The 23,320-nt window shown below is 35.8% G+C and overlaps 1 protein-coding gene across 1 annotated transcript; it reads right to left on the bottom strand.

Moving 5' to 3' along the window:
• Positions 1-688: 688 nt before the first annotated feature.
• LOC138702706 (uncharacterized) lies at positions 689-21,950 on the bottom strand. The gene is made up of 5 exons (XM_069830027.1): positions 21,826-21,950; positions 20,004-20,135; positions 5,996-6,281; positions 2,499-2,630; positions 689-896 (listed from the first exon to the last, which is right to left on the bottom strand). The coding sequence occupies exons 2-5, from the start codon at positions 20,113-20,115 to the stop codon at positions 719-721; spliced, it is 708 nt and encodes a 235-aa protein (XP_069686128.1). The 5' UTR covers positions 20,116-20,135; positions 21,826-21,950; the 3' UTR covers positions 689-718.
• Positions 21,951-23,320: the final 1,370 nt, after the last annotated feature.

Here is a 23,320-nt window from a genome sequence, read left to right as displayed (position 1 = left end):
GTAAAGTCGTTGAATTAATACCCTAGCGACAGACTTTGTGTTGGATATAATCTTCTTTGCACCCATCATTGCTTGTAGCATCAAGCGATGTTGTCACATTTTCATTATAAAGATTGTCCCTAGTTAAAATTATTTTTACATCAACACCAAGACATTGATTTCTACTACCACCATCCACAGTGAATAAATTTTAAGCTATAAGATGACTTTTAATTAAAATTGAAATTTAATACGGTACCTACTAACCTTTTTTGTCATCATCAATCAACTCGAGATGTGATAATGTTATATACTTAATGTGGAAATGATATCGGCATGTCAATTAAAAATGTTAAGGCATCACTGATAGATATATCTTACTGCTCCTTCTGACTGGAGCAGCATCTGAGAAGGCCTAATCAATTGACAAACTCTTATCTTACCTCTTCAGAGGGAAGTGTCGTCTCTGACACCACTGGGTATTAATTGAATGCTCAGACTAGACCATGCCATTTGGTAGTTTAGAACGTAGAGATTAACAGCACTTCATGAACTGTCTTCTAGCAGCCTCAGATAAAATGGTAAAATGGTTTATGTGAGCATACGAAAATGGTGTGAAGTTAAATTTAGGGAAAAAAGAGGTAGAGTGCTGAAAAATAATTCAGGAACAATGTAAAATACACTAACAACATAACGAAATTTAAAATAATTTATTAAAATATTAAATAACTTATATAAATTATTCTCTTCTATGCTGTCTATTTCGTCCATTGCTGCCTGATTGTTCTACAAGTTTATTTATATGATGCACTCTTTCGGAGTACAGATGTGCACTGTTGATGCATTCTGGGTAAAGAGCAGTGCAGTTATATGATCTTCTGTTCCTTAATCCTGAAGTTCTGTATTTGTTTAAACCACTGAAATAATAACAAATATAAGTTAAAATTGTAAAGTCTTGTTCAGCAATAGAAGCGGTACTGAATCTTATTCTGTGAATTTAAGGAAAATCTGGTTTCAATCATATGGAATCCAACAGTTGTTTGAAGAAATTTATAGATTACCAACTAACACTATCCTTCCCCCATCTCAGTTTCCTCTAAATCACTGTGGATTTATTTTTTTTTAATATAATTTCTACGAATTTATGAGTAAAATATTTTTAACTTGAAACGTTTATGTGCTTCACATTCGAGAAATCTGGTCATACTTCTGTTAAAGCAATGACGTCATTAATTACAATAAGATTGCATGACTGAAATTATAATGTGTTTGAAAGAAAGTAATTTCGAATTCACTCAGCTGTTATAAAACGAAATAGGAACAAATGAATGCCAAATAATAATGAATTCATTATTATTTGTACACAAATGGATGTGATTAATAAATGCGAGGAGTGTAAAAACAGAAATAATTAATTTAACATAGTCTAATTCTGAAGAAATTAACTGTGGTATTAATTTCCAAATTAAACCAGTTCTCTGTAATGACATAAATTATTCACTGTAATTTAAAACAATTCATTGGCATCATATTGATGTGTGAATCGTTTCGACAGTCAATTTGTTATCATTGTTATCTCGAAAATTAAAAACAAAATCAATAACAAATAAAAATTAAACATTTCATTTCAAATCCCAAGCATCTTTACAATCTCAACCACACTCAGGGTAACAATCACGAATAGCATAAATGTTTCACGCAATTTCGAATCCTTGTAATTTTTTGCAAATAAATTTAATTTAAACTCAATAAAAAAATGGAACAAATTCCATGTAGGAAAAGAGTAATTTCTTCTTTATCACTTTCCATCCTAGGTTCTATTTTGTGTTACCGGTAACTGGATTCCAGTTGTTCTTTCTTTTAGAATAAATAAAATAGTAGAGAATCATTTTGAATGCACACAACAATTATAATTATGTAAATGTAAATAAAGTCTTGTGCTCTGACTCTACTACTGGTACCACTTGAATTTGTTATGCAACATGCGGAGAGGACTTTGTTATTTTAATGAACTGTACCGGTATTACAAGTAGATATGTATCAGTCAATATTTATACACTACACTCAATGAAGGAGTATATGTTAATTTTAGAGTAAATATCTTTCAACTTTGAATCATTATTTCCTGGTCGAAGAGCAAAAGATTCTGAAGAATTACCATAATTAATTGTTTTTATATACTTTGAAAACTTGGCTATATACACATTTTCTTCTTTTCAACAGATTAATCTTATTAAGTGAGCACGTGTTGTTTTGGGCGTCATTTTACCGAGAAAGTATGTAACAACTTTTCTGGAAGCCAGAACCAAGTTTTCATCAAAAGGAAAATTACCATATTATATTTCCGCCGTAAATTTAAAATCTATGTTTTAACAGAAAGAGTAATAAGACAAAGAAGAGCCACTCAGTTTAACTCAATACAATTAAATAAACCGAAAATTTATAATAAAAAAATATGAATTCAATGAGGTAGTCTTAATACTGATCAATTATGAGCAGCAGTGAATGTTATGTTGTACCTTAGGACATGGAAGGCGTGACTGAGTACAGGTAATTCAGGCGCCATTTTGTCTGCTTCACAAATAAACCGCTTCTTGCAGGAAACATTTTCTTTATCTGTGACATTAAAACTTAAGTCTTCAAGACCAATTCTGTAAATAAGCATCATCAATTAAAATATTAAATCTTATAAGTGTTTCAAAAATTTTCACTTCTTCCCAAATCCTACTGTATGCTATTTTTGTTGTATTTGAAGCAGCCATTCAAAAAACAGTACATATTCTCTCATTCCAAAAACCACCTAAAATCAAAGAAACGTGTTTAATGCTAAAAAATATAATATTTCAGTAATTATATTGCAGTGGATACCATCACAGTGTGGAGAATAAGTTTGGAGACAAAGTGAAAAAAAAAAAAAAGGGGGGAGTAAAATGCAATCTAAAAAATTTAAGATAAGAGAAAATTAAAAAATTGGTGATACTGCAAGAAATTCTAATTAATACAAGATGGACCTTTAGATATACTGTAGTATACATATAGTATATGCAGCAATGCAGTTAACAAAACACGCTGGCATTGTCTTTTCGACACATTATTGTCATTTAGTTCGCTATGAATTGTTGAACAGTTGAGATCAGAATCCGGCTATGGAAGCCTTTATTCGTGGTAATAGTGTTATTGTCATTCAGTAGGTTACTACATGGGGAGAACCGTCATTGTCGTGTACCAAAAAAGGACGACGATACAAAGTTTTGTGAAGCTGTGAAGAAGAATAGCTATGGTCGTCAATGAAAGCATGAAGGCCCTCAGAAACAGTTCATATCTCTGAAATTATCCAGCGAGTTTTTATGGAAGAAAAGTTAGACTAAAAGAAAATATGAATAATTGATTAAATGGCGATCTTACTCGTGTTAATTGTGTAAGCATGTGAGGCTTACAGCTATTTCGGTGCTTCTTCACACCATCCTCAAAGCCTACTAGAAAGATTCAACATGGAGAAAATATGAGTCGAAAAATTGTTTTAAACACACCTGAGCAACTTCTGCGTACGAGAATTTTCTACACGGATCTCAAGAAAGTGTTGCTGAGATTTTCAACAATTCTTGTAACACATTATAGTGCTCATTATCATCAATGTTAAATATCCACTTTTGCTTTCAGTACCAAAAGTGTTACATTGTGCGTTATTATTAGCAGTGACCAGGGTGCGAATTAAGATTTCTGATGAGGGAGGGATAGAATCCTAGATAGAGAATACCATACATAAAATTATTGTTATCCTCATTCGATACCGCTCAATGCTTGGTCGCACTGAGTTACTTGTCTTCCATCTTGATTATTTTAATAATTATATCCATGAGCAGGCTTAAGATAAGATGTGTAATTCCTAAGTTATTTTTTTAGTAGGTTATTTTACGATGCTTTATCAACAGCTTAGGTTATTTAGCATCTGAATGAGATGAAGGTGATAATGCTGGTGAATGAGTCCAAGGTCCAACACCGAAAGTTACCCAGCATTTGCTCATATTGGGTTGAGGGAAAACCCTGGAAAAAACCTCAACTAGATAACTTGCCCCGACTAGGAATCGAACCCGGGCCACCTGGTTTTGCGGCTAGATGCTCTAACCGTTACTCCACAGGTGTGGACCCTAAGTTATTGATTGTTGTCAGCTTACTGGTGACGATAATTAGAGACCGGATTTTAAAGGGAATCCCTTTTTTTTATTTCAACACGAAACATGAAATAATTAATTACGATGTTCAAAACTATCTTCCACTGACCAAATTATGTGGTTTTGACTTCCCTTTTATTCCCTTTTTAGTCCATATTCCCTTTTTTTCCCTCTTTTTTAAAAACATCCTTATTTTGGTCCTTTTTTTTAACAGAATATCGCAAACATTTAGATGATTTTCCGATAGGCCTATAACTTCCTGAGCAGGTGAAAATAAATATCGTTCTTCTTTCGATTCCAGACATTGAAAAACTAATAAAGTGTGCTGATTTAGAGTTCGGGATAAAAAGAAAATTTTCACCTCTGGTTTCAGTTGATGATGAGCAGTCATTTTCTGTTTATAAAGACATTCTGCATTCAAAGAGGCAGAATCATATTGAAACATATTGAAATGTTGAATGTGATCAAATACAACACTTTCCTTATGTTGTGAAGCGATAAATATAAGCTTGTGTGTGCTACGTATATGCATGAAAGTGCTGAAGTGTGTTTTAAATTAAAATTGCATCCTTTTGAGGGAGTAACATAGTCCTTTTTGAAGACCTTTTTTGACTATATCAAATACAATACTTACTTTATGTTGTGAAGAGATAAATGTAAGATTGTGTGTGCCATGTATATCCATGATGAATGTGTTGAAGTGTGTTTTGGGGAGTAATATAATTCTTTTTCAAATCCTTTTTTTTTTTTTTTTTTGGCTATAACTTTCTCTTTTCTTGTCCTGTTTTGATGAAAAATTTTCCCTTTAAAATCCGGTCTCTAGTGATAATACATCAATATTATTTTATTTGCTTACTTTGTACTGTACTTTATAAAGTATACTCGTATTAAAACAATTATATTTTGTAAGGAGGATAGAAGTTACCCCTGGTAGGGATGTTAATATGAATTTATGGGAGGGGGATAACTTTCCAACAGGGGTAAATCCCTCCATCCCCCCCCCCCGTTAATTCGTACCCTGGTGTGACATTGACTCCTTTTTCCAGTTGCAACATAAGGTGTAGCACAGCATGAAACAGAGTTTGACAGCCCCAAATGCTACTAACTGCTGTGTACATACATTGATAGTCAGTTTAATTTTAGAATGGCTGCGTATTTTAAACACTACCTATGTTGGAAGTTACATTGCACTCAAGAATCTTCTATGCCACGTCAATAAATTTAAAAATGCAGTTATATTGTCATACTCCAAAGTTGCTATTCTATCAATAGTCTCTAGACACACACCTTCATCTCAAACAGCAGAAACAACTAAAATGCTCTCTCAATTAATATCACTCAATAAAAGAATTGTATTCCAATGGATATCATCCCACTGTGGAATCCTGGGAAACGAGAATGCGGATGCTTTAGCAAAGAAGGGCAGCACTCCTGTTAAAGATCTGTTACTAAATCTGCGTATTACTCTGTGAAATTATTTATTAAATCTACATACTTAGACTTCAACAAACAAAATTTGATAACACAATCTCAAGGGAAAAAATGGAACTCTCTGCATCACAATCCACAGTTGATTCCCGATTTACCACGCAAATCGTCTGTAGCTGCATTTAGATTGGCAACAGACCATGACTGTTTGGCCAAACACCTGCATAGAATTGGAATATATCAGTCCCCTAACTGCCCATTTTGCAACTCGAACCCGGAAATGGATTTGGAACACCTCAAAATCTGTGCTTCAGTGGCTGACCATGACAATATCTTTGAAAAATATTGAAGTGCAAGAGGTCAAATGACTTTATTGTCAAACGCCTGGCATTAGAAAACAATAACATTGCACTCACCCTTTCATGACTGTAGAGAGCAATTCAAAATCCAGTTTTTCAGAATATTTTGTCGTCCCAATCGCTCTGTCACGTCTATCAGGGTGTCCATATGCCTCATGATGATATTTATGCGGAGATTCATAGACAACAGGTGGTGGACATTTTAATCCTTTGTAATAGCCACCAAATCCTGCAAACAGCTTGAAGTATACGCCTATTCCAAAAATCACAGCCAGCACAAGTAGAACGGCCTTGAACTTGATAGCAAGTATTGTGCCCAGGACAGCAAGATCATAATGATGCCCTGGTGGCAGAACAGTATTATTGTACATAACACTGTATTTACATCAAATAGCACATAGTAGAATATGCATTGGTAAGTTGAATTACATGGAAAAGCTAATGGTGAAAAATATATATATATATTTTTTTAAGTATAAAGAAACACTAAGACAACGTATTAAAATACTTTATTGAGAAGTGATGAGAGCAAATAAAAGCAATGTTAAATTTTTGGTATGGCTTCTTCCCACAAGAATTTAATTTTTATGCGGGGATAATTATAATGACTTAACAATCAAGTAGTGATTTATCACTTATCAGTAGACTTCGTGGAATTGCCACGAGAATCGCAAGGTTTACTGCGCATGCGGTATAGACTGTATGAGAAGGGGACGTGCAACGGGTAGAGTATGCCTCTAATGTGAACACTGAGCAGCATACTGCGGCTACAATAAAACCTGTATCCTGCATTCAAGAAATATGATGAATGATCACTGAAGTAGGAAATGTCTAAACATGTAAATACACAATTATTTTATAGTGAGATATATTAACTTTTAAAATTTAATTTAAGATACATCATCCTTGAATATGTGCATTACAGTGAAGAGTTACGTACATTTTGAGCGACTGCAAAATAACCTTCTCCGATGGTCACTTAAACAGTTTTTATTTTGGGAAAATGTACGTTCAACATCACAAGATGTAATACACACATATTTGAAGAACGGAAAGTCACTACTTTTTAGTACACCAACTTCAGATGTCTTGTCGTGACCTGATGGTACATCATTTATACCGGTAATACGAAGTTGTGAATAAGCAGAATTTTTAGCAATAATGTTTCTCAACTTACATTTCACTTTTTCTGAAATTAGTGAATTGTTAATTTTGATAACGGTTTGTGATACTTTATCCACTATATTAAGGGCTTCTAAGAGTTGTAGTTTAGACGATTCTAACAGGATGATGCTTTTGGACACGATTTTAAAATTAGAATCAATGAACAGAATATCTTCCAATAGCTGTTCAGGAGGCAATGATTTTTACAGCTGCAACAGCAGAACTGTCTGTGCTATCCAATGCATCAATTACCTCCATTATTTTGCCGTAATGTTCTGCATAATAATTAATAGCATCCAACCACGTTCCCCAACGGGTCAAGACTGGCTGCAGGGGTAAGGGTATTCCAGGGGCAATTATTTGGAACAGCAACACTCTCATTGTAGTATGTTTGATTGAATTCTTGTCTGCACTGAACAAATGTTAAGCTTTGACTATTCCAACCACAGTAATGCAAAAACAAGTGCTTACATAGGTATACATTAGCTGTAGCTGCACTATCTATTTGGACCGGTCACATCTCTTAACATGAACTGTTTATACTACGAGATCGGGCGGTCGCTCACCTCCTCTATACTACCTTACATCGGCAACCTGATTGCATGCTGCGTGTGGCAATTCAACGAAGTCTACTTATCAGGAAAATGTATTATATTATTCTTTGTAGGGGTCAGTAAATAACCATTATGACTTATTGTTTCTACAGTAAACTATTAGTTCTGTCATAATGTTACTACAAATTGCCACATGGTTACTTTATTCTAGAATTAAATGTCGAAAATCACTAATTTTCTTCTTGAACTGAGAACAAGAGATTTGAGTAGAGGAAAAAGATTAAATGTTGTAAGAAAGCTCTTAGTTGTTACAGATTTTATATGCTTCTACTTTAACAATTTATCAAGAGTAGATTTGTAAAAATACCGTATAATACCAACAAGCGCAGGGTGCGAATTAAGATTTCTGATGTGGGGAGGGGGATAGAATCCTAGATAAGATTTTTTTTTATTTTAGTATATTATTTTACGACGCTTTATCAACATCTTAGTTATTTAGCGCCTGAATGAGATGAAAGTGATAATGCTGGTGAAATGAGTCCAGGTTCCAGCACTGAAAGTTACCCAGCATTTTCTCATATTGGGTTGAGGGAAAACCCTGGAAAAAACTTCAGCCAGATAACTTGCCTCGATCGGGAATCGAACCCAGGCCACCTGGTTTCGCGGCCAGACGCGCTAACCGTTACTCCACAAGTGTGGATCCTAGATAAGAATGCCACACACAAAATTATTATCTTCATTCGATATGGCTCAACGCTTGGTCGCACTGAGTTGTTTGTCTAGCAATTTGATCATAATAATAATTAATTATATCCATGAGCAGGCTTTAAGATAAGATGCGTAATTCCTAAGTTATTGATTGTTGTCAGCTTGCCAGAGATGATAATACATCAATATTATTTTCTTTGCTTACTTTGTACTTTATAAAGCATACTCGTATTAAAACAATAAAATTATATTTTGTGAGGGGGGGGATAGAAGTTATCCTTGGCAAGGATGTTAATATATTTATGAGAGGGGAATAACTTTCCAACGGGGGAAATCCCCCCATCACCCCCGTTAATTCGCATCCTGCCAACGAGCATTGTATAATACTCCATTAATCATAGTATATGATGTATAAAGAGATGGGCAGGGCATGTAGCACGTATGGGCGAATAGTTGGAAGGCCAGAGGGAAAAAGACCTTTGAGGAGGCCGAGATGTAGATGGGAGGATAATATTAAAATTAATTTGAGGAAGGTGGGATATGATTGTAGAAACTGGATTAATCTTGCTCAGGATAGGGACCGATGGTGGGCTTATGTGAGGGCGGCAATAAATCTCCTGGTTCCTTGAAAGCAGTAAATAAGTAAGTAATTAAGTAAGTATAATAAGTAATTGATTAACTAGCGGACTTACTCGTGTTAATTATTCTAAGTCTGTGCGGCTTACAGCTGTTTCGGTGCTTCATCACACCATTCTCAGAGCCTACTAGATCTCGGCGTCATCTCGAACTTCTCTGCCTGTTATGTGGGTGCGTTTGATTGTTGAACGGTGTTGAAAAGTGGAGTCAAATAGTGTGTGTGTACTAAAATTGATCTGTGTGTTGAGAATTTGATCGGGGTGTGTTTTAGTGTGTTTGTATATTTCGTATTGTTCTAGTGTGTTGAGTTTTTGGTTCTAGGGTTTATGTGTAGGATTTCCATGTCCGGATTTATATTATTATATGTATGGTTAGCATTGGTTATGTGATCGGCGTATGTAGATGTATTGTGTCCTCTGGTTATTGCTTTAATGTGTTTTTTGTAGCGTGTTTGGAATGATCTGCCTGTCTGTCCAATGTAGAACTTGTCGCAACTATTACATGTGAGTTTGTATACACCTGTGTGGTCGTATTTATTTGTTTGTGTTCTTTGTGTGTTGAGATGTCTTTGTAGTGTGTTTTCTGTTCTGTATGCTATGTTGTATTTCTGCTTTCTGAATGAAGATGCGATCTTATGTATGCTTTTGTTTTCATATGTTAGTGTGATGTATTTCTTGTGTTCTTGTGTTTGTGTTGTGTTTTGCGTGTTTTTGTGTTTGTTAAGTTTTTGTTTTGTCTTTCTTATGATGTTGTCTATTATGTTTGGATTGTAACCGTTTTCGTGTGCTATGTATTTGTGTTCACTTCTTCATTGTAGTGTTGTTGCCTCATGGGTATGTTGAGTAATCTGTGTACCATTGTCCTGAATGGTTATTGCTTTAATGTGTTCTTTGTAGCGTGTTTGGAATGATCTGCCTGTCTGTCCAATGTAGAACTTGTCGCAACTATTACATGTGAGATTGTTATACACCTGTGTGGTCGTATTTATTTGTTTGTGTTACATAACAGGCAGATAAGTTCGAGATGACGCCGAGATCTAGTAGGCTCTGAGGATGGTGTGATGAAGCACCGAAACAGCTGTAAGCCACACAGACTTACATAATTAACACGAGTAAGTCCGCTAGTTAATCAATTACTTATATTCAAATGTTAAAAGTAGTGTACGCTAGATTCAAAATGGATTATTAAGTATAATATGTATAAAATGACGCATATTCACTACCGCAATGTTCTCCGTTGTGCATAAACATCAGGCGACTTGTCTCAAATTTAGAAGTACTCATTTGGTTCACGTAGTAAGATGCTTCTAGAATCTAGAAACTTTCTCAGAGGACCCATGTCGGCAGCTATTAACACAGTTGAGACAGATATTGCTATTTTGTCTGATGTCCATGAGAAATTAGCTCAAATTTCATATCACGCCAATCAAGTAGCCTACTATGAGATAGTTCAGTGTTCTCTCCGTCCTATCACTTAATTATGAAGGCTGCAATTAAGAACATAAAGAAATTCACATGTAAGCCCATTCATGCTACAGCGAACTTATTGGATCAACGGTGTAAGGCAGGCATGTCAATTGATGCCCACAGGAACAAGCGCGCGCTTTAGAGCCCAGGAGAGTCTGAGCGCTTTACAGCGGAAAGGAAAGAGACAGACGAAAGAGCTGGTATATGCCTCTTGGTCGAGCTATATTCAGGGATGGCCAGCACTGATTCAATAGATAAAGGGAAGAGAACTTATTAAAACTGTATCCATGTTAATTTTTAGATTTGCCTGAGAAGTATAAGTGCATTATAAGAATGTAAGTTTTAATTTTAATGCTCATTTTTCACAAGTTTGATTTTTTTTATTCAAAAGAAATATTTTCTCAACTTTTCGTATAGAAAAGTGAAATTTTCAGGTATAGGCTATTTATTTAGTAGCCTTACAGAATGTTTTCGTAAATCTAATATACCGTATATACGTATTACTGATAGTGTATTGAAAATTTTGAAAATATTCGCATCGAAATTGTTTGTAAGGAAATGAATTAACAAAGCAACTACTGTTACATCATAAGCAAAAGATACGTGCCCATGTGTTGTAAAAATGCCAGCTCTATAGCTTCAGCAGATTTCGAGAAAATAATTTAATATTCTGATGATAGGAAGTTGCTCACAAATATCACCTTAAAAGCACAATGCGATAAGAGTTTTGTTATGTAATATTAGTTACACTTAAAACAGATACAGTACCTAGGTAACTTTGCTTTGTACTGTAATATTGTTTTGATTAGTTTATTGATTACTTTTGTAAGGTTAAAGATACCATCAATATAAATTCCAACTTATCATGTCATACTCAATCTCTTTCGTTGGAATATCACTTTCTTTATGAATGATGTGTTTCATCCACTTAATACAATATAATATTATACTACTATGGAATTTAAGTGAATATTCCTTCTTAACTCTCTATTATGTTATTAAGATTTAAAACACAAGTACAATATTAAGAAATCAGTGTCAGTACTTTTGTGTTACAGACAATATAGATAATATTAAACAGAAAGAAGTCATATAAAAATAACGACATAAAATTTCACGTTCCGTTTGAAGTTTGTGCACCACTGTTTTCTCAATCCAATAGGTTGCTTATTCATATACACAATCCTTTCTCTTTCCATACTAGCGCTTGCTGCCCGCGCACGACGTCAAGGTCAGAAAAATGCGCTTGCTTTGACATCACTGGTGTAAGGGGTCGGCAATTGAGGACAACGAAGCATTCGACTAGTGACTACATCATTGATTGTAGCAACGTGCTTTTGTGGGCTGCTGATCAACGTGTCTCACCTTCTACCTGGTGGAGGGAATTGTGTGGCAAAAAACCGATAAGTTCACTGACATCTAAACTTCTGAATGTACTCCCATCATGAGCCGCAAATGAGCGCAACTGGTCAACTCATAGGCAAATCCACAAAAAAATAGGAAACAGGCTTTCTCAGTCAACTGGTTTCGGTACAATGAAATCTCCGATACAAGGATGATTCACCAGAACGAGTTGAGAATGAAGGACCGCAAATGTCATCCGATGAAGAGGTCGAGTGATCTTGGGAATTGTTGCAATTCTTTATAAAAACATTACAATATTGGTACAAAATATTTAAGTTTTGCTTTCTGTGTTTTCGTGAAATCTATTGTGAAAGAATATACGGTATCTAATGTTATTTTTGTTTTCTTTTGCAAGAATGAGTGCAGTTATTTTTCATTAAAATTATAAGCCAAAAATCAATTGCAATTCAATTTCTTTCTATTTTTGTTTTATTAATATTACTATGTTTACATTAGTAAAATGTAATTAATTTACTAGTATTTACTTTACGTACATGTACAATGAAGCTATAATACTATTTTGATGACGAAAAAATATATTTTTCAGAACAAAAAAAGAACATGTTTATAGTTCTTACAAGCATTCATGTCACCAATCCAACCAATGTTATCAATGATACCACGTGTTATACTATATAATACGCATTTTCGGTATTATACCAAACATACGGCTCTGGTTGGCTATTAAATGACGCCGTAACTCTAGTCAGGAGTAATACCAAGATATTTGACATGGTCACTATATTTAATTTCTTGATTAGGCCTACATATTTTTATTTTATCACGAGATTTTTTTTAACATTTTAAATCTAGCAGGAGCTGAATTTCTGCGTTGATCTTCGTTACGTCACACACTGTGCTCACATTGAGTAACTCTAATGAAACAAACCTATGTACCTTGTGCATCATGAGTCATCAAACATTGCCTAAGTTGTTGTTTAGTCAACTGTCCGAATACAGGTCTGAACATCATAAGTAACACCGATAAGGCAACACTCATGAGGCAACTAGGCCAGGAGATAATGGGGTAGGGTGGCCAGTTCCTTTCCTCCTCCAATGCATACATCGCCGATTAGCTACATATTCCACTAATCAGACTTCAGATGCATACAAACAATTTGTTCTTCCTCTGACACATATCGTCAAGTGAGATGTACTGCCTGATAATAGATGTACATATCAGCCAGAACCTCAATCAGAGGTATATTGCCTAAGATAAGATAGTATTTTAATAAAATAATTATGAAAGTGGGACTTAATTTAGAGACACGATGTATAATAAATTAACAAGTTGAAAATAATAGGCATGTACTTTTAAAAATAATGGATTTTATTAAGTTCTGTGGGGCTTTCAAGTTTAATATGAGAGGCCACGATGAAGTTGACACTTCAGAAAATAACGGTGTGTTCTTCGGACTGATAGATTTCGTGATGAGTACAGACAGTCTGTGAAGGACCACGGAGTTGAACCACATTTTTAAACGGACCACGAAAACACTTAAAATAAATTTGGATTTGTAAAAGTTCCTTTTTGATTTATTTTATCTTTTTTAGATAATTGGTTCATAGAAATTAATCTCCTTATTTAACTCCCTGAAAGAGTTTTCCCAAAGTTGAGACTTCTCTAACTTTCTCGCACACGAAAATAATAGATTCGCTCCATTTGATCAAAATCCTTAGGCCCGGTTTCAATGTACAAATATAAAAGCATCAGAAGACTAATTTGTGTTTAAGATGTAATTAGAGCACAACAGTTCATAATGTAGTATATGATATGAGAGCGAAAGTAAAGCGAGAATAGAGCGAAAATAGGGCGGAAACTAGAGCGAAAATAGAGCGGAAACTAGAGCGAAAAGAGAGCGAAAATAAAGCTGAAAATAGAGCAAAAGTAAAGGAATAAATAGGATGTTGCAAATCTGCCGTGAAATAATGAAGGGAATAAAGGAAGCAAACTTCACTGCAAGAATGTTTGATGAAGAAACGGATGTCTCCGAACTATCACAGCTAGCATCGGGTTTTTGTTATGAAAACAAAGATGTGACGTTTGAAGAGTTTATGGAATCTTCTAAGCTGTAGAGCAGCGGTGACCAAACTGGGTATCGTGATTACATCGTGTAATCAAAGACATTCATACTGGTAAGGGGAGTTTCCTGTACATTGCTCCCTGTCTCGCTAACGTACTAAAGGCAAGCAATGTCGGTACCATGTCGCACTACAAACCGTCTGTCTCTAGCAGGAACAGAAGGTTTCGTACAGAAAGGGAAGAGGAATTTATTCGCTGTTCTGTCGGAGAAAATGTAATATGTTGCTTTGTTCAACGGTTCAATTAGTATAGTAGTATATAGAAGCGACATTACAGGGCATTACCCTGAATATACAGCATAACAGGTATTATTATTATTATTATTATTCTGCTTTTTTGAGGCTTGAAAGTAATGTAATTTTCCCTAAGATAGGTTACTAGACTGCTAGATGTGGCCGAAACAGGTCTACAGAGGCCTAATTCGTGAAGGATGATGATGATGATGATGATGATGATTATTATTATTATTATTATTATTATTATTATTTATCAGCAAGTGTGCCTAAATATATAGGCCTACATCTTCCCTTGAATAAAATAATTACTAGACTACGCTATATCTCCATTTTAATTTAAATCTTTTGATGACTATTATCAGTTATTTACTAGTTATTGATTTAATAATAATAATAATAATAATAATAATAATAATAATAATAATATAGAGAAACTAATTGAATATTACGTGCTAGTGTAGTAATGAAACGAGCTATTAAACTCCAAGAACTGAAATCAGCCATAAATCATCGTCATGAAGAGAAAGATGACATAAATAAATGTAAGGAAACCAGCTATCTAGTGGCGAACGAAATAGTTCGTTCTCTTAAGCCTTCCAACAAAGGAGAGTTTTATAAAATCGTAATGATCAAGGTGGCTCAAATAATTTGTCCAATGTAAGTTGTTAATTAATTTTAAAAACTGTGCATTTCTCGACTAAATATCCAGAAGAGAATTCAGGAGATTTCTGAGGGTGTCCATGAGGAATATTTAAAAAAAGCAAGAAAATTTGTATATATTTTTTATTGGCTCTTGTGACAGTAGTGACATTATCTACCGATACAGCAAAGCTTGCGATTTTTATTCGCGGGTTGATGAAGAACTCAATGTTAGTGCACGAACCACCCTATCTCCTTACTTCATAGACTGTCTCTTCGCGTGTAATCACTGCCGTTCGAGTTTTGGTCACCACTGAAGTAGAGTCAAAGTAAAAATGCGTTTTGTGAATGCATCTTAAATGAAGTTTCATTTCATTTTTTATTTCATTTCATTTTTCGTATTCCATAAATCTTAAGTGAATCCACTTTTTAAAGATGAACCACACAAAGTAATTGGACAGATTTTTGATGGATAAAATGAAAGAATTTCAAGAAAAAATAAACACACTTCATTCACTACTATGCTTATCAATTGAAATTAAACATGGAACGAGTGATTTCATAGAAGTATTCCGTAGAGTATTTTCTCTGGATCTGTCGGCTTTTCTCGCCTTCTTTTTCAAGGTCACAACAACGCTTGTCAGAATTTCTAGCTGTTTGTTCTGCGACCAGGTGTAATTTTAATTCATGAACTGTCAGGAAACAAGAACAATATATTTAAAACCGTCTTTCTTGGAACTGAAGAAAATGTGACTGACAAGACTTGTCACGGAGCTATTGGACTGAGATGTTATTTCTTTGTTGACTAACTTACAACCAGTTAAAAGCAAGATCTACTCATGCAATTAAAGGGAGGAATACCGTGACTTATTTTATAGGGGCTGTCAAACAGATCAGGAAATCCACAGACCGCATTATACCGGAACTGAGTCTTCATCAGTCAGCCAGCGAAGAAAACTGGAAGGCAAGCATAGGCCTATTCATGCCGAAGAAGTGTGTGACAGAATCACGCAAGAGACTCATCATCTTTTTAGGTCATTACGCCATCTTGATGCGGAAAACTCGTTAAACTGTGCCAACTTCAGTGACTTTTCTAAACATTATCACAGAAAGGGAACTTGAAGCTACTGTTCAAAATTACCCCACTTTGGGAAAGAATAGGCTAAAGACAGAGCTCGCTATTCTGTAGAAGACGAAATCTTTCAAAAACACTGATGGTGTTGTTCCATTACTGCAGTTTGGGTTTTCATATAATCTACTATATATGTTTTCCGGAAGTAGCAGAGCTGTTGAGGAACCTGGCTACAATGCCAATGCGATTATTTAACCAGAAGCGTGTTTTTCCTCACTGAAAAGGATAAAATTCGTTTTAAGATACACCATATCACAGAAACGTCTCACTATTCTTGCAATCCTGTCTACTGAGAAGATGATTCAAGTAGAGAAGGGTTCAACATCAGAGTAATAGGTAAGTTTTGTAGTAGAAAGAAGTGTGGTATAACTTCATGTTTCACCATTAAGTGAGTTACATTTTATTTTATAAGTTAACAAAGATGTAGTACACTCAGTATTTTTGTCATATATCGCCTTTGATCAAACTAGTATTAACTATAAACAATCTATTTTGTTTTTACTTTCGCTTGTAAAAAATACAAAGAGCCTCACCCGTGGCCGAGTGGTTAGTCTCTCTGCCTCCACGGATTCATTCCCCGTTTGAGTCATGAAGGATTTTGTGCTAGTCCAAGCGGGGGAGGAGTTTATCTCGGGCTTCTCCTGTTTTTATTTTTAATTTATTGAGTATGCCCCAACGGAATAACTCGTATGTAGAAGCTATACAAAAACACATACATATGTTGTACAATGTAATTTAAAAAGTAATGAAACTACAGTTTGTGGAAAACAAACAATAACAGAAGAATTTATGAAAGAAAAAAAGCAAAATAAAAACAAATAGTAAGATAACATAAACTTTTGGGCAGAAAGAAGAAAAAGTTTGAAACCACGAAATAAATAAATCAACTGAGAATTAAAATAAATAATCTTCCGAAAAACGTATTTTTAAACAATTCTTAAAACACCGGCAATTTGGTCAAATTCTATATTCTAAAGGAAGTTTGTTAAAAGTTGTTATTAAAAAATGTTCAATTCCTTTCGTTCCATAAGTTACTGAGATCCTGGGCCTGGCCTCCAAAATAAATTAAAAAAAGCTGAAAGTTGTGCAGATCCCGAAACAAAATTTCGACCACCTGTTATAATAGCCTATATTGCATACGCTAGTATGCATGCGCAGTATGTTATAACTAGAACTTTAAAAAATTCGGGTGGCCCAAATTTTGTTTCTGAATCTGTACACATTTATTTTCAATAAAGACTGTTACTTTAAGATTTTATGTGACCTTAAGACTTTGACAATGTCAGAAACGTGTATACAAGTGTATATTGACAACTCATAAATGAATACTGAACGAATACTGTTATGACAATACAAAAAGGGAGCAATAAATATGTTGCTACAAAAATGGTTTTTGAGATTTAAGCGAAAACACATAAATTTAGCATCCATGATAGGCTACATGGGTGTGCAATCTATCTGTCTCTGCAGAGCGGTTCTTTCTAAACTATTTGCCGGACTTCTTTCATAGGCTATTCAGTGTATACGAATCAATTTATCGGAAATGATGCTCATGGAGTACAGAGTGGAATTTATACAAGGTGTTGAAAAAAGCATTCAATATTTTAGGAGGTGATAGTATGCATCAAAACAAGAAAAAAAGTCTAATAAACATGGGACCTACAACACATACTTTCTGAGATCTGAACACTTGTTCATAGGATGTGCTCAATGTGACGTCCATTCATGGCAATGCATTCCTCTGTCCTTCGGCATAAGGAATCACGCAATCTTTGAAATTGACTTGATTGTTTTTGATAAAATAAAAGTATAGGAAATTTAGGTTTGGGGAACGAACAGGCCAAGGTGTGGGGCCTCGCCGATCAACCCAGCGGTCCTGAAATGTCAGCGTCAGGCATTCTCGCACATTGCGGAGAAAATGTGCTGATGTGCCATCACGCATGAACCACATCTTTAGTCTTTGCTGACATGGCACATACTTCAGCAAGGTAGGCAATACGTTAATAAGAAAGTCCTGATAACGAGACACAGTTAATCTCTGTGGTAGCATATATGGCCCTTAATCTATCGCCAAGGACGCCTGCCCATTCGTTGATTGAGAATCGGTGCTGATGCCTTGTTTCTTCAACTCAACGGGGATTTTCATCAGCCCACACAGCTGATTACGAAAATTCACAACACCATTTCTGCTGAACCCCGCTCATATCCGCAACCAGACTTTTGTTTTCAGTATTCCTCGCGACATATCAGTATCCCATCAACTATGGTGTGATTACCTGGTAGTCTACTGTATTGTAGGGCAGAAGAATGCATTGCCATAAATGGACATCACATTGAGCACCTCCTATGAACAAGTGTTCAGATTTCAGAAAGTATGTGGTGTAGGACCTATGTTTATTAGACATTGTTTTTCTTGTTTTGATGCATACTATCATCTCCTAAAATATTGGATACTTTTAAATACGCTGTATAACTATGTAGATTGAAGGTGGCAATGGAATATATTAAATCAATAGACGACCTACTATGTGCTTGTAATTAAGTGCGTGGTTAATTACAAAATTAAGCTGAAAATTTGCGTTGTTTAGCAACAGCGCATCGCCAGTCACCTACGAATGAATATATAATAACTCAGGTCTGAATAGCAGTATTCCGTCCATTAGTCACTACAGTAGAGTTGCCAGACTTCATAATGGTAGGAAACAACGATAGTGTTAATCTTTTTTATTTAATTTGCAAGAATACCGTCCATTTTATTAAAAAACTGCAAAAGGATAAATCATTCCTTATTAGTTTATCTAATGATAGAGTATAAATCAGAATCGTAGGGATAGTACTTATCGAGTAAAACAGTGTTTACATTTACGATATATATTTTTTAATAGAAAAGTATTCATTTGAAACTACAGTAGAGCGTCTCGTTTGGGCACAGTGAAAACGTAAACAAAGTGCAGGTAACTTGTGGGGGAGGACGAGCCTTACGATAAACACGAGGGATGCACAAGGTTTTAGTTAAAACACTTATGACGGAGCATTGATTGAAATTATATTTTCCAAAAACATACAAATTACATCACGTTATCATATACACATTTTAACAAACAAGCAATTGTAAGATGAAATAATTCAATATAACAAATCAACTTTTGCTACTTATATGATGTTGCTTTCAAGCAGCATTTTTTACGGTCATGAATTTCATTGTCTGTATGACTAACATAATATCACCGTCTTCTGTGGCCGAATTAACAAAACTACAGTATATTGGTCTGAACTGTATCTGAATAAATTGAACTTTGAGAATGGATAATTATGTTTAGGAAATAGTGTTGTCACTTCAGACCAGTATACTGTAGTTTTGTTGGTTCGGCCACAGAAAACGGTGATATTATGTTAGTTGTATAGAAAATGAAATTCATGACCGTAAAAATGCTGCTTGAAAGCAACATCATACAAGTAGCAAAATTTGATTTGTTATATTGAACTATTTCAACGTTACAATTTTCTTGCTTGTTTGTTAAAATGTGTAGCCTATATGATAACGTTATGCAATTTGTGTTCTTTTGTTTCGTGTGATTTTGGAAAATATAATTTCAATTAATGCTCCGCCATAAATGTTGTAACTAAAACCTTGTGCATCCCTCGTGTTTATCGTACGGCTCGTCCTCCCCGACACGTTACCTGCACTTTGTTTACGTTTTCACTGTGCCTAAACGCGACGCTCTACTGTAATATGGTATTAGAAATGTTTGTTGTATTCTATCTTAGGAATAAGCTCTTAAAGTCGACACAGTTATGTTACTTCAATTCTGTATAATATTTTTGCTATAAATTCATAGATCTTTGAAGTAAACACACACTGTAAAGGAAAACATGAAATTATACAATTTTCTTTGTCACTTTTATGATATGTAGAATAAACTGTCAAATGAAGGGGTGAGGTATAGATATAAATAGCTATACGTAACTATAACAAGGTAGGATTAGGATTATAAGAAATTCACATTGACATTAATTTCAGCATGAAAGCAATTCATACTTACATGTACCTATAGTATCCTTTTTCTCCGCTTCGTCATTTAAGCCTACCGGTAAATCATTTTCTGTTGACACAACAACAGTCACCAGGATTGACAATACAATAATTTTTTTCATAATGAAGAGAAATTAATTTTCTGAAACAATAAAGAATAAACTTAACAATGCTGTTTTTTTTTTTGGTAATATTACAGTAGTGCTTCCACTTAATACATCTTCCAACAAAAATGTAACTTTTAACGCAGCAACCAGATCTTCATACTTTTTTTTTGTAATCCACAAGACTAACAGAACCTAAGCTAATATAAATTCTGAATCATTCTCTCTCTTTCTTGCACGCAGCTTGTTGTGCTTATCACTCCTATTCTGTGATTAAAAAAATTGTTCATTTAACGACGCTCGCAACTGCAGAGGTTACATCAGCGTCGCCGGTGTGCCGGAATTTTTGTCCCGCAGGAGTTCTTTTTACATGTCAGTAAATGTACTGACATGAGCCTGTCGCATTTAAATACACTTAAATGTCATCGACCTGGGCCGGGATCGAACCCGCAACCTCGAGCATACAAGGCCAGCGCTATACCAAGTACGCTACCGAGGCCGACTACTCTGTGAATAATTGAGTAGCCGAACGGCCATGCTCTTGTACAAGTATAGCACACTGCACCGTGAACTTAATCCAGGCTATGGTATGGATGATGATGATGATGATGATGATTATATATGAAGAGTCCACTGCAAGAATGATGGATGTCACTTTCTTGTCGAAAATGAACCAAGACTGTCAATGCATAGCTAAAGACATATAGAATGTACATAGAGAGTTACATGGCATTAACACTGATAGTCATTGTCCAGTAATGATCGGAAAATCACAATTAAGCTTTGAGCGCTAAGCATTTCAAACTTTCAACTGCTTTTCCTGAAAAATGTATTCCAAATGACATCCATCATTCTTGCAGTGGACTCTTCATATGAAGGGTTTGCGGGAAAAAACGATGAATGCCATATTTCTGTTAAGGATTAGATAATTATATAATTGAGTCTATAACTGCAAGATGTAGGCCTATTGCTGTTTTTATAGAAAGTAAAGGAAATATTACTGTAGGCTATTCGTGGTAGTAATTCTCCTTTTTACCAGTTTTCATAAGAACAACACTAAATTTCGTAGTGATCCATTGAATTAGATAATGATATCAACCTTAACAGAATTGTGACATTCATCTTTTTCCCGCAAACCCTTCATTGTGAATTAATGATGGCGAAACGAGTCCGAGGTCCAACGCCGATAGTTACCCAGCAATTCTGCTTCAATTTATTGAGGGAAAACCCCGGAAAGAACACCAACCAGGTAACTTGTCCCAACCAGGATTTGAACTCGTGCCCGGTCGTTTCACGGTCAGACGTGCTAACCGTTACTCCACAGCGGTGGACTTGCCGAATCGTTACACACTTGTTAAATGTAACAAAGCTACCGGTGTAGCTCAGCCGGCCAAGACGCTTGTCTGCCGATCAGGTGTTGCGCACTGGAGCGAGTTCGATTCCCACTTGGGCTGATTACCTAGTTTGGTTTTTCCGAGATTTTTCCCAACCGTAAAGCAAATGTCAGGTAATCTATAGCGAATCCTCGGCCTTATCTCGCAAAATATCACCTCGCTATCACCAGTTCCATCGACGGTAAATACTCTCGCAGTTGATACAGTGTAGTTAAATAACCAACTAAAAATAAATGTTACAAAATTTCTCGATCTAAAAATAGAATGTAACATGATCCAACACTATGATGTACAAGCTTTCTTAATTTGATATACGAGTATTATTAATTCTTACAGTCATGTACGAACACAGATCCAGCTGCATAGAGATAATTCAACGTCACTAATACGCCATGAGATCACATCGAACACGCGTACTCCATCACTTGGCAGCTTAGCACAGTACATTGCACAATATCAACCACTCCAAGAAGCGAAGCTTGCTCTTATACTTCCCTGATCGCCCCCTCGTGTCCCCTCCGCACTACTACACTAATTATTTCTCCTTCTCCGGTCTTGGTTTGCATATTGCTTCTGCTGTTACAGTTCAATTTGTGCTTCACATGCTCTGTTTGCCCCACAAATAGGAATGCCACTCAAAAGAAACATCTGTTTACTTCGTACTTTGTCATCAATACTGCAGCATGGAAGGTTGCAGACCCCTGCTGTGGCTACGTGGACCAACTCATCGGACTGTCACGCTGATGGTCCGGGTTCGAACTCCAGTCTGACCTGGAATTTTTCTTGACGCTTGGTAGAAAAGGTCACAGTTGGAGTTTTTCTCGAGGTGTTCCCGTTTCCCCATCATATTAGGCATCTACATCCTTTCGTAAAGGTCTCAATATCATTAGCAATTCATGAAATTTCACGAGTGGGGTTTCCTGCTCGCAACCCGAATACATAGCGAAACTTAGCGCAGTCAGTTAAGTACGGGTCTTGTCGCAACAGGCAACTACTAATTTCTCTGTAAAAAAAATTGTACTTGCCTCAGATCAGCGACTGGGCTAATTCAGAGTCACAATGTGACAACGCTGCATAACTAATAGGCATGCACCTTATCTTTTATTATGTTTTGGGTAAGGCACGAGTCAGTCCACCGTTGTGGCTGAGGGGTTAGGGATTATAACTCCGAACCTAGCGCGTCCGGGTTCGATCTCCGGTTGGTACGAGTTGCCTGGGTGAGGTTTTTTCCGGGTTTTTCCCCTCACTCCTATGGATGAATATCAGGTAACTTTATGAGGTGATTGGAACCCCACTCATCTTCGCCACTTCCTTTCCTCCTCTATCATCATTTCATTCATCATCCCGTTACTTCTTCTGGTTTTCAGATCGCTCTGCAGGCGGCCCTCCGAAGCTGCTGGCTCACTCGACCGGCCTCCGTGAATTGTATTCAAGTGATGATGGATAGCTTCTGCAACGGCACCTGGGGCAGACATTCTCGGGGGAGGACTTCCGCCTCGGACCGTTAAGGGAGCCTTGGGGGGGGGGGAGGTTGCCGAAGCAGGAGTGGTACATGGACTCTGTTGACTGTAGGGAACGGTCATTAAAGGGGTCAAGTGTTTAGATCGGTGCGCGTAGAGTAGTGATGTCAAAGCAAGCGCATTTTTCTGACCTTGACGTCGTGCGCGGGCATCAATCGCTAAGTTTGGAAAGAGGAAGGTTTGTGTATATGAATAAGCAGCCTGTTGGATTAAGAAAACAGTGGTGCACAAGCTTCAAACGGAACGTGAAATTTTATGTCGTTATTTTTATATGGCTTCTTTCTGTTTGATATTATCTATATTGTCTGT

This window comes from Periplaneta americana, chromosome 7 (assembly GCF_040183065.1).
Source record: "Periplaneta americana isolate PAMFEO1 chromosome 7, P.americana_PAMFEO1_priV1, whole genome shotgun sequence".
Taxonomy (NCBI): Eukaryota; Metazoa; Arthropoda; class Insecta; order Blattodea; family Blattidae; genus Periplaneta; species Periplaneta americana.
Note: the sequence above shows the minus strand (reverse complement) of the source record. Positions and strands in the feature narration are given on the sequence as shown.